General features: G+C 41.4%; 1 protein-coding gene across 2 annotated transcripts in view; it reads left to right on the top strand.

Moving 5' to 3' along the window:
• Positions 1-618: 618 nt before the first annotated feature.
• Positions 619-13555, top strand: part of srpk2 (SRSF protein kinase 2) — a 73255-nt gene continuing 60318 nt past the window's right edge. Inside the window, exons 1-2 of one of the 2 annotated variants that reach the window (XM_078257423.1) lie at positions 619-721; positions 957-1023. In XM_078257423.1, the coding sequence (XP_078113549.1) occupies positions 706-721; positions 957-1023 (83 nt within the window). In that variant the 5' untranslated portion in view covers positions 619-705. The remainder of the gene's footprint in view (positions 722-956; positions 1024-13555) is intronic. The other variant, XM_078257424.1, reaches the window with a different exon arrangement.

Here is a 13555-nt window from a genome sequence, read left to right on the forward strand (position 1 = left end):
GCTGGGTATCTAATGACTGGCAGTGCATTTGTGTTGATAGCTCAGACCTTGTTCTTACCATTCAGCTGGCTCTTCAGGACCTGCCTTACCTGTGTTGGCACTTGGCTGTGGTATTCCAAGGTATTTGTAGTTGTCCTGAACATCGGCTATGTTGCCTCCTAGTAGTTCGACCCCTTCAGTTGTGACCATCTTACCTCTCTTTGATACCATCCAACCACATTTATCTAATCCGAATGACATTCCGATGTCATTGCTGTAGTAGAGCATTGTGATGTGGATCAGTGAGTCAATGTCACGCTCATTCCTGGCATGCAGCTTGATGCCATCCATGGAGAGAAGGTGGCTGATAGTCACTCCACTTCAGAACTGGTATCTAATAGTCAATCCAGGCAGTGCACTGGTTAGTCTGTCTGTTCACACACACACACACACACACACACACACACACACACACACACACACACACACACACACACACACACACACACACACACACTCTTCCATAGAGATAACTGGACTAAAACGTCTAGCAATCTACCCACGTAGGACTGCACGCGACTCCCGCCAGAGGGAGCGCGTGTCATCTAAAGGTAGAGTTTTGTGTGTGTGTGTGTGTGTGTGTGTGTGTGTGCGAGAGAGAGAGAGAGAATCCGGCTGCTGCTGCTGCTGAGCTGCCCGCTCCTGCTGAAGGGAAGAGGAGGAAACATGAGCTCCAGGAAAGGTGCGTATCCCTCAGCCTCTAACCTGACTATGCTACCACACTTCTGGTTTTATTTAATATGAAAGTGGCGGAAGTTACGCGTGTAGCTAACCTACCGGGCACGCTAAATGACCCGTGCCAGCCAGCTTTAGAGCTTAATGATGTGTGTTTGTGTTCTCTCCCCGTCCCTCCTACACCCTTCTCCGGACTCGGACGTCGGTCATGCCCGTTGATAAACGTAACCTCACCCCGGCAGTAATGGCCATCCAGGCCAGAAAAAGGAGGCCGAAGGGAAAGAAAGACAGAACGGGTCACCATCGGAGGTAAGCAGGGCGGCGGCGGTTGATGACTGTTCGACGTAGTGGAAGTGAAGTGTTTGTTTGCCGGGGTTTGGTTTTCTTGGCAGCGGGTGCTTCTCCGTGTGACGCCGGGCGCTGCTGCCGGTGCCTTGGTGGTATAGACTGAGCACATATGGCAAAAGCCGTGTATTTTCAGCACACAGGCAGGCTACTTTGGAGTGTGGGAAGTTGCCGTTTACGTTAGAGGACTCAGACTGGGACTGGGTATCTGTATGATGAGGACCACACTAACGGCGGTTTCCAGCATTTCCAACATTTGCATCCACAGAATCCTACAATTCTTCAGCTTCGTACCTCATTTTGCCTCTCTTAGGTTCCACTACTGATGGCCTGTTGATTGATTGATTGATTCTGACTGGGGTTTGCAAAAGGAGATGTGACAGATTTGAAAGCTCATTTCCTTTGCTCCTTTGCAGCAGTGATGGCAGTAGTATACCAGACGTATAACACTTCAATTTATCGCCTAGCCTATTTGTGAATCTCTCACATGGTGTTTGATTATGTAACTTTTCTTGAATTTGCAAGAGCATTGTTTCCTGGTGTGTGTGTGTGTTTGTGTGTCTGGTTTTGTTAAGCAGTCTTGCAGGGGAGATGCACGGGTATTTAACAGCGTGATTTTCCCGGCATGACTGGTTGCAGCGGACTCGAGTGTGAGCAGCGCAGTGGCTCTGTAAAGTGCATGCGAATTGGAGTGGGGAGAGTGGGAGCTTACTTCATGGCATGATGCTATTGGAGCGACGTCACCGGCACCCGAAGAAGGCCTCAATTAGGTGATACCAACAGTGTGGCCATCCCAGGGGGCTGCTCGGGTCTGCTGCTTGAATGTGCTTGTAGGCTATTCCCAAACCCCTGCACATTGAATTACAGCAAACAGATGTGTGCAAAAAAAATTTAATTCACAATATATTGGATTGTCACATATTTCAGGAAGCTACCTTGTAAATAATAAATGAAGCCAGTGGTAGCTCTGAGATTGGTGATATGTTGTGGATGTGGCCTTTTGCCCAGTGTATGCTGGGATATATACAGTCGGGCTCAACTCTGATAGGATTAAGCAGGCAGAGAAAATGAGTAACAAAATGAGTCGAAATGACTCGGAGGAATGATTCCAGATTATTCTTAAAGATATTCACAATGAAATAGGGCTGCAACTAGCGATCATATCCATTATTAACTAATCTGCTGATCTTTTTCTTGAACAAGAGATAAATCATTTGGTAAATATACAATTTAGCATCATTTAAAACAAGGAAAAGTGTCAAATGTTTACATTTCAGGAGCTGAAACCATGTGTTCCTTGCTTATTAAATGACTTAAACAATTAATCGATTATTGAAATAGTAGCAGCTTAATTTTCTGTTGATGGACTATTTGTCTCAGCTGTACAATGAAGCATATTACATAAACTCATCATCATCTAGCAGAGGCTTATCTGGGTCTGGGTCACCATGGCATCAGGGCACGCACGCACACACACACACACACACACACACACACACACACACACACACACACACACTCTTCCACCACAAAGAGACTTTTACATTTAGATCAATGTGTACTCTGGTTCAGTCAATGCATTGTCACTTGACTTTGATCTATACTAATTTAAGCTGATACAACTTCCCATGTTTGAACTCTGCAAATAAATGCACGACCTTAAAAAAAAAAGGGAAATCTTTCCTCACCCACCGACTGTGTGCCATCTTACCTCGCTCAGTCTTGCCAACAAACACACGGGAAGGAAAGATTAGAGGAACAGATCATGCTTTCTTGCTGAGGACTTACTAGGAACACACTGGAGAGTTTGCATGTGTGATGTTGGGGATTACATATGTACTGTATGTCCATCCGTTTATCAGCATCACATAGCAAACCCACTAGGCATTATCAGTTATTCTTCCCGAAAAGTCCTCTACTCAGGGTGAAGTTTGGTAGAGTCATGCTGGGGCTTATGTGAAGTTACCAAAAAATTGCACTAATAAGAAGAGTAAAGGTATCCTGCTCTAACAGGTGCAACAAAATTGTATATTTTATTAGAAAGTCATTAGTATAGAGTAGACATGACAGGAAATGATTAGAGAGAGAGGGCGGCGGTGTGACATTGCAATTGGTGGTCAGTGTGTCTGTGGGGTTTACCAAGTCTGTTTGGGCCTTTTTTAAATGCAATGCACTTTTTATGTGCACTTTTATTATCCAAATATACATGAGATGTAGTCATACAGATTTTTTTTGTCTTCATTACTGTTCGAGCCAGACTGTGATCTGAGTCACAGAAGTTTAGTTATCGTTAAAAAAGTGTGGCTACTCAACACCTTCTTTTTGCTTTGATTTTCTGTAATCAAGTTTGAATTCCTGCAGATATTTAGGTTGTTTTTTTGTTAGGGCAATCATGCTCGCTAGCCCATAAGATGCATCACTTACTGTGCCTAGAGGATCAGGTTGATTTGCTATTCTGCTTTCTGTGTTTCCCACAGAAACAAACTTTGCTTTTCCTTTCAGTTCTCTTTTCTATTACCAGAATTGTTGTGGATTTTATGAAACCTGGAACCCCACAAGCTGTAACTTTAACAAAAGACCACAATTACTATTAGATGAGGCAATGTAAACAGTACTCAAGTACGGACACATTGACAGTTGTTTATTTACTGAATCTGTTATTTAGGGACAATAATTAAGTGATTTTTTTTTTTGCCACAATCAGTATCTCAGATACCATTGATCAGATACTGTCAGGATGAATGTTGTTTCAGGAGTTTTTCAGTTTCACTTTTTTACAGTTTAAAAAACAATGTGACATTTTTGTACTGATTCACCTAAAGGGAAACTGCATCATTTGTGAGGGAATAAATGCTCCTGTCACCTTGAAGTTTAAAATCGTCAGTACAAGCGGTGGATCAGTCATATGTTATGTTATGTTGTGTTATGACAAATACATTGATTGCTGAGCAGAGCGAGTTTGAAAAAACCAAACACCACATACCAGGCTGAAGCAATGCCAGCAAAATTAAAAGCCACCAGTTTTGACTTGTATGCGCAGCTGTGCTTTGGCATTATTTGGATTTATCTTCTAAAGTAACACAGTTGTGTGTGTGTGTGTGTGTGTGTGTGTACATAGGGGCGCAACTACCTAGTGTCAGGGGTATGCAGCCACAATTTTGCCCCCCCCCCCCCAAAAAAAAATAAAAAAAAAAAATTAAAAAAGTGTGCCAGACATCATCATGTATGGGCTTTAAATAATAAAGGTTTATTTTAAAGTATATCGGCGACATTAACGTTTGCCCGGTTGCCCTTGGCAACCAAATTGTGACAATTGGCAACCTAATCATCACCCCTGGTTGATGTGATTTGAGTGGTGAGGGGCTTTCCATCTCTGTGAAGGACACAGTGAATGGGTTGGTCAACCTGAACTTCAAACCATACTGGACATTTAGTTTTGTGTGGTCTAATAGAACTCCTACCTGATGTCATCACTGGTCTCATCTTTACCTGATGCTATCGCCGACCTCATGTCTGTCTCATTCACTCCTTGCCTGTGTTCTTCTCTACTAATCTTATAGATATAGACATATTGTCAAACAAACATTATGTAATAGGTTTTTCCATAATAATAAGAAATGAATCTGTTGGTATCAAGTGTCTCCCCCTACACTTCCACCTAATGTTAGACCTACCTGTTGCCTCCCCCTGTCTTTCCTGATCCACCATCCTCACACCTGAATGAAATGAACTCACTGTTAAATATAGCAGCCTAAATTCAATTCTTATCAGCCTAGTGATGGCATCAGATAAAACAACTATTATGCAGTAAGGTTGTGCTGCTGTTGAAATTACATTCACATTTTTTATATATATATATATATATATATATATATATATATATATATATATACACACACACACAGTGGTGTGAAAAAGTGTTGCCCCCTTCCTCATTTCCTGTTCCTTTGCATGTTTGTCACACTTAAGTGTTTCGGAACATCAAACCAATTTAAACAAAAGTCAAGGACAACACAAGTAAACACAAAATGCAATTTGTAAATGAAGGTGTTTATTATTAAAAGGTGAAAAAAAATGCAAACCATCATGGCCCTGTGTGAAAAAGTGATTGCCCCCTAAACCTAATAACTGGTTGGGCCACCCTTAGCAGCAACAACTGCAACCAAGCGTTTGCGATAACGTGCAATGAGGCTTTTACAGCGTCCTGGAGGAATTTTGGCCCACTCATCTTTGCAGAATTGTCCTAATTCAGTTACATTAGAGGGTTTTCGAGCATGAGCGGCCTTTTTAAGGTCATACCACAACATCTCAATAGGATTCAGGTCAGGACTTTGGCTAGGCCACTCCAAAGTCTTCATTTAGTTTTTCTTCAGCCATTCGGTGGTGGACTTGCTGGTGTGTTTAGGATCATTGTCCTGCTGCAGAGCAAGTTCGTTTCAGCTTGAGTACACGAACAGATGGTCGGACATTCTCCTTCAGGATCTCTTGGTAGACAGCAGAATTCATAGTTCCTTTTATCACGGCAAGTCTTCCAGGTCCTGAAGCAGCAAAACAGCCCCAGACCATCACACTACCACCACCATATTTTACAGTTGGTATAATGTTCTTTTATGAAATGCAGTGTTCCTTCTCGCCAGATATACTTGGACACACACCTTCCAAAGAGTTCCACTTTTGTCTCATCGGTCCACAGAATGTTGTCCCAAAAGTCTTGGGGATCATCAAGATGTGTTCTGGAGAAATTGAGACAAGCTTTGATGTTCTTTTTGCTCAGCAGTGGTTTTCTCCTTGGAACTCTGCCATGCAGGCCATTTTTGCCCAGTCTTTTCCTGATGGTGGAGGCATGAGCGCTGACCTTAACTGAGGCAAGTGAGGCCTGCAGTTCTTTGGGACGTTGTTGTGGGGTCTTTTGTGACCTCTTGGATGAGTCGTCGCTGCGCTCTTGGGGGTAATTTTGGGCGGCCGGCCACTCCTGGGAAGGTTCACCACTGTTCCATGTCTTCGCCATTTGTGGATAATGGCTCTCACTGTGGTTCGCTGGATTCCCAAAGCTTTGGAAATGGCTTTATAACCCTTTCCAGACTGATAGATCTCAATTACTTTCTTTCTCAATTGTTCCTGAATTTCTTTGGGTCTCGGCATGATGTGTAGCTTTTAAGGATCTTCTGGTGGACCTTACTGTGTCAAGCAGCTCCTATTTAAGTGATGCCTTGATTGTGAACAGGTGTGGCAATAATCAGGCCTGGGTGTGGCTAGAGAAATTGAACTCAGGTGTGGACAACCACAGTTATAGTATGTTTTAACAAGGGGGCAATCACTTTTTTCACACAGGGCCATGATGGTTTGGATTTTTTTTCTCCTTTAATAATAAACACCTTCATTTACAAATTGCATTTTGTGTTTACTTGTGTTGTCCTTGACTTTTGTTTAAATTGGTTTGATGTTCCGAAACACTTAAGTGTGACAAACATGCAAAGGAACAGGAAATGAGGAAGGGGGCAAACACTTTTTTCACACCACTGTATATATATATATATATATATATATATATATATATATATATATATATATATATATATATATATATATATAAACACCTCGGTTTTGCACATTCTAAGTTAGCCGTAAACCCCCATTTGGCTGCTACATTCCCAGTGTTAGCAAACGCTAGCTAGTCTGTTAACATGAATATTTTAAGCCTTCAAGCACAGACGTCACACTTTAAATCCTACTTGTTGCCTTTCACCATCCACTCCTTTTCCCTCTTTCTTTTTCTATTTTTAGCCCCCGACAGCTGTTTTGCTTTGTTTTTTTCCCATAGACAACTCACTACTCGTACCTGCTTGCTATGCGCTCATGGTGCCCACCCGCTCCCCGCTCGCCCCCCGCCCCCGCCTCCCTCTTCTATGTCAACATTCTATGATGGAATCTTATGAGACAGGGCGCCTACTCTAGCCTGTTAGTCCTCTAAAATGTTATATAATAACATTGAGGAAATGCAGAAATGATTTAGAAACGCACAACAGCAGCCACATATAGAAAATACCCCATGCTTTAACCATGCTTTGGCGCCCTCCCTATGGTGCTGCGCCCCTATGTGCCGCATATAGCGCATACCAACTTTTTGCGCCACTGGCTATTAGGGCTGAACGATTAATTGCATTTGTGATAATATTGCGATATGTAAAGACGCAATTTCCTAATCGCAAAGGCTGCGGTTTGGTCACGTGACTCGCAAGAGCAAATCAGTCTGCACCCGCAGAGAATGCATCAACTTAGCACGCTAACGCTACGCCGTACCTTGAGCAGATTTCTATTCATTCAAACAACTCTGAGTTGTAGTTTAAAACTTTTACAGCCATTTTAATAAAATGATGTACATGCAGTTAATAGATACAGGCACGCAGAACTGAAGGCTCAGTTAGCAACGATTAGCTCTGATTAGCGGTTAGCTCCAGTTAGCTAGCTCCATTATAAATATATGGAGTGGAGGAGACTGCCACGGGGAGGGGTAACAACCAGACTCTGATAAATGACGTTCTGGGAGCTTTCACAGCAGCGTGGCTGCGTTGTTTCAACGGTTTTATTAGTACAGTTAATCCCACGGCAAGACCAGCAGCAGCATGCTACTGCTAACGTAACGATAGCCTCTCTGTCTCTGAGTGTGAGTGCAATGTTGACGCTGTCATGCACGCGGCACGCAGCTTCATGAGGGGGAGGGGCTGGAGGCAGCTCCTCTGTGTGCGCTGTAAAAAAAAATACACTGTTGTATATACTGTATATACTATATTTTTACTTATTTAACTATCTAGTAAAGTTCAAAGACAGTGTTTAAAAAGTGCAATCCACATGTTTACATATGTTTATTACAGTAAATGATAATTAAATGTAAATACCACTAAGTGTGGTAAAGCCACATATTTGTTTTTATATTTCTGCAATCTGCCCTTTAGTTTGTGTGATTTGTTTCTGACTTTCATATGAATGTTTACATCAGGCGGTCAGTGCTCAATATACTACTGTGACTGAAAGTGTTCAATTCATATAAATTCATGCATCACCTAATTTCATCATCACATACAGGCCTGGCCTCCAGGAAAGAACAGTTTGTTTAATCTATTTAATCTTGTATTGTTCATACTATACAATGATTTATTGCTTGTCTTTGTTGAATAATACAGAAGACAAAGAGCTTAAAAAATAATCGCATATTGAATCGCAATCGCAATATTTTTGAAAAGAATCGCAATTAGATTATTTTCAAAAATTGTTCAGTCATACTGGATATACAGGTTCTGTAGGTGGAGTAGTAGGAGATGCTTTGATACACTATCTCTTTTCATTGTGCAACTTTTGCTCTTGTTGTCCTTTTGAAGTTTAGGATATTGCCTGCCCATCGCAACCTGATCTTATTAATTTTTTTCATCAAGATATTTGTCATTCGTCTTGCTGATCTGGCTATTGGTATTACACAATGTGTGTGTCGTATTACACTGTGTGTGTGTGTGTGTGTGTGTGTGTGTGTGTGTGTGTGTGTTACTTGAGTTGTGGTTATGAAAGCTTACTGGCATTGAGCCACCTGACTTGTTGTGTATGGTCTAACAGGTTGAGGAACTTTTACTAAAGATTTAGCAATGTTCCCATTCTTGCAGCATTTCTTATACCATTAAGTGGCTAAATATGTTTTCATAGGGCTGCAACTACTGAGTGTTGTTATTATCAATCAGTCTGTCAATTATTTTCTGGATTGATTTGATTATTTTTCAATTGTGAAAAATGTCACAATTTCCTAAAGCCCAAGGTGACATCTTCAAATTGCTTGTTTTGTTCCCGAGCGACACTGCAAAATCCAAAGAGATACAGTCAACTATCACATAAGATGAAGAAAAATATTATATTATCTTATGTTCAAACCAACTTAACTACGTTTCAGACAGTATTTAAACATATACATCTGTGCAATGTTTACTTCAATTCTCACTGTGCAGTTTGTTATATATCCACCATTTGTTTTTTAGTAGAAATTGTTTAATTAATACCAACAAAACGAGTGCTTTGCAAGTTGCTGCAGGAGCCACACAAAACAACAGTTCTCTTTTCTCTGACATGACTTGTTTAGTGACAGATCATAACTTTTACACCTTCACATTTATTTTTCTCAGTTTATCAGCTCTCCCTTTATTGAGTTTTTACTTGAAATAAATGGACCATCATGCCCTTTGTTGTGCATGTTGCCTTAGCAACACTGGATGTATGACTCTAGTAGACCAGTAGCAATAATAACAGAGGGAGGGAGTCCTAGTCACCATAATTACAAGGCACAACAATGATGCAGTAGTTTTGAGGCATGGCAGAGTATAGTTGGCACCTATGTAATGACTGCAAAATAATAAACTTTTCTTTTCTCTGGCTTTTTAAAATGGCGGCTAATGATACAGATACATATATGACTGAAGGAGGTTACTGCAAGAGTTTTGACTAGCAACCCTTTCCTTGACCTGTCATAGGTTACCATCAGAGCAAATGCATCCTCTGGTGCAAGTCGACCCAACTGTCCACTGTTGATTAAAAATCAAACGTTTGATCTGCCTTGTTGAATACAGACTATAAATGTTTCTGCTTTTCATATTAGACAATGACAACTCATAGCAAGTTTCAAGTGGCCGAGGCTTTAATGTGAACTGCCTGCTAGATTAAATGAATATGGATCAGCATACACAAACATGCTAGGGTCGTGAGGGTGAAAGATATATAAAGCGACAGCATAATAGCATTCATTAGTCATAACTTTGCCAGCTGGAGAACTGGTGAGTCTAAATGCTAATATTCTTCTTGGGACATGTATCTGTCAGCTAGCAGTATACCAGTCGTAGCAGTATGGGCCTTTCTGCATGGAAATGAACTGACTAATGTTCCCACATATTGCACTTTAAACTGCATTGATTTTCGTCGAGGTTTTGCCCAGCCCGTAGTCTTTGACTGAAGATGAGAGTAGGCAGCCAGCTAGAACACTGTGCAGAGACGAGACAGGGTTTATTCACTGTATCAGGCAGCAGACTGAAGCTGGAGTCTGTCAAGATTTAAATCACATGTCGGGGTTCTTTTATGTTATGAATTTATAAAACTAAAGCAGTTATATGATGCATACCACATAAATTACATTTTGGTTTAACCGCATATATATGTATACACAAATAGCCATCACTTACCACAATACTGTACATGAAATATGTACACACACAGTGCATAACATTAATATACAGGCTCTATCCTTGGCCCTTGTGATTTCATAAATTCTCCATATTTTTAAAGATAATTTTATGCCTTAATTAGGTTGCGATAGTGGAGAGAGAAGACAGGGAGAAAGACAGGTGCAACAAAGGGCTGTGGTTAATAGTCTGCATATTAACCCCTAAGCCCCCAAGTCCATCTACAATTTGTTCCAAAATTCAGTTTTTCTGAATACAGTTTTTAAGTTTAGTTTGATATAAGAAACACATATTGCTTTAGTGTGTGAGATGTTAGAACTACGGTTCAATATTTGGGGAAGTTATTTGCTTTCCTGCCAAAAAGTTATTACTCTCATACCCGTGTGTAAAATATGAAGCAAGCCTAGCTTAAGTCAACAACGATTGAAAGTAACAAAATCCCCCTAAAGCCCACAACCACCATGTAAAATCACAGGTTGCCGTTTTTCCAGTCTTTATGCTAAGCTTAGGAAGCTAAGCTGAATCCAGCTTCATATTTAAATGTCAAACTATTGCTTTAAGACAGACTTTGGGTTTTGTCATTACATTTAGCAACGCTCTTTTTGGTCATGTGTAAGATCCGTCTGCTGTTGTGATTGTCCTTCATTGATCAGCAAGTGGTAAGCAAAGGGTTCTCTGTTAATTAATTGAAATGATTCCCTTGGGAGCTGGGGAGTCCAGCTACTGTAGCTATGGATGAAAACCATGGTGGGTTAAAGTGCCCATATTATGAAAAAAAACACATTTTTGGGGATTTGGGGTGTTATTTTGTGTCTCTGGTGCTTCTACACGCATACAAACTTGGAAAGAAAACCATCCATGCCGTTTTGAGTGAGATACGGGTTTCTGAATGTGTCTTGCCTTCAGTCTCCGGGTGAGCTGTTCAAAATTGGCAGGGCTTTCTACGTCACTAGCCGAGACGAGGGGGCTAATTGTAGCATGCTAGCTCGTTCTGAATGGCAAAACACTGCTACAACACACACTAGTTCACCATAATCTACAAAAGAACTACTTACATGTCCCTATTCTGCAGGTATTCCATGCAAAGTTGGAAGTGTGCCCTCGTTTAGAAGAAGTATCCCGACTGCCAACTAAGATGTTACAGCAGTGAGAGGTCTCACTCTGTAGCTAAAACAGAGACCTGAACACAGGGTGAAAAGAGGAGCTGCAGCAATGTGTAATACAACAAAAATATGGTGTTTTTTGAAAATTAAACCAAGTAAACCTATTCTGGTACAACCTCAAAATACAATTATGAACCTGAAAATGAGTATAATATGGCCACTTTAATGGTTAGTATGCAATGTATTGTACAGACGTGAGGAAGCGCTCAGAGATTTGATCTTTGGCAAGCAGATTTGTACTGTTCCGCTAATAAAGCTCCCTTCATCAATACTGCAGCCTGGCTGGATGAAGCTGATGGCGGGTGCTAAGACCAGAGCATGTGAGCTGCATGCAGAGAGAGGGAGGGAGAGACAAAAAAGGGGGAGAGAGAGGCATGCTGAAAGCTAGAGAGGTGGAGCAAAAGATAAAGAGCGAGAATCGAAAGGAGGAGGGAGAATCGAAGGGAGGAGGCCTGAGCGGGTGAAGAGGAGAGTTTGCATGTGTGAGCATGTGTCTGGCCAACTTAAGCAACAGGAAAGCTGGGGATGGAGAGAGTGAGTAAGGAAAAGTGGAGAGAGGGAATTAAAGGATGCCACAGGGCAGCTGAAGGCAGGAAACGAGGGTTAGTAAAAACTGCTGCGGTGGACACACATGGAAAGCACATAGGTTGTTGAATGGCAAGCAGCTGAATGTAGAAGCAGAGTGGAGAGCTCAAAATGTTAATTTACATACAAATTTGACCCATGCAGGCTACAGGCCTATGTCCGGTTTGAGTTTAGAGTCACAACCTTTGAAATGTGTCATTCATTACACGTCAGACCTGCAGGACAAGAATGTATATAGTTTCCTTCAAGCAGCTCAACACAGGGCAGGTGCCAAAAGAGTAATTTCTTTTGTTTTCATTGTCATGGCCATGGAGGAGCCATCCACACCCACTGTCTGTAATGTCAGGATTGTTAGGTGTAACTAACTAATGTCAGCCTACAACACTAGACTTTATAGTGACAGTTGAGCAAAATTAAGAGCTGCGGTGAACTGCAGAGTCGAGTGATAATTTTCTGTAGGTTCTCAACTATGAGGGAGACCTTCACCTATACATCGTCATTAAATCCATAAATTAGTGCAACTTTAATCAGAAGGAAAGTTATTTAATCCACAATCAATGTATTTTGATGATGTGTTTAAATTCCTAACCTGTGCATCTAGCTGCATATGAGGAAGGAAATGTTTTCAATCTGTCCAAACTGGGAGAAGTTTACTCCTGATTTATTTTTCTATAATCCTACAGTTTAATATAAATAACCCAAATAGGAACTGAAATTTGTGGATATAGACTCATACTGTCAGAGAGACTGGCTATGCCCCTCACAGCTCATTCATTGTTATACATACTGAATTGTAATATATCAGCCGCTTCCTCTGTGGTGTCTGAGTAGGAATGATTTCCTCCCTGGTGGCCACAGTGCCAGCGCTGGCTGACTGGCTAATTGAATATACTAATAGAAGTAAGCCACTCCAGTAGTTGTATAGGAACTCCTGAAGAGAAGCTCCCAGTTTAAACTCACATTTCCAACAGTCATTAGTTAGTGAGGTGTGCTGCTTTTGTGAGCCACCAGGTTGCCTTTTGACTAAGAGCTTAACAAGGCTAAAGTTGAGTGATTGTTATTTTTTAGCTTAGGCCATCAAGCCTGCCAGCACTATAATCTGTTGTCATTAGGCTATATGAACTGCTCCTAAAGTGTACTCTTATAGTGGCTTGTTTTAGGGACTTACAGGGAGGATTTTTCTGTTGGATTTTGCTCCCCTTTATCAACGTAGATGTTTGTCTGACTCGGGGAGTTTGAGCTGTTTAAGGATTTTCCTCCTGCTTTCCCAGAACGCTGGCCAGGAAAGCACAATATCCGAGGAAATCTACCAAGTCGATCAGATTGAATGAGCAGACAGGACAAGAGGGAATTGAAAGAAGGCGGTTCCCATGTTTAAGGTGTGTGTTCCAAATTGGATTTGTTCAAGTAGGGACAAGAAGCAAGGATTTGTTCCTCTCTTGTAATGCCTCTGAAGTGTGATCCAGCTCTGCAGTTGCAGGTCAGTGGGTCATCACGGAAGGAGGAAGGGAGGACATTAATAGGGCATGTGTAATTCTG

The sequence above is a fragment of the Sander vitreus genome, chromosome 8 (assembly GCF_031162955.1).
Source record: "Sander vitreus isolate 19-12246 chromosome 8, sanVit1, whole genome shotgun sequence".
Lineage (NCBI taxonomy): Eukaryota > Metazoa > Chordata > Actinopteri > Perciformes > Percidae > Sander > Sander vitreus.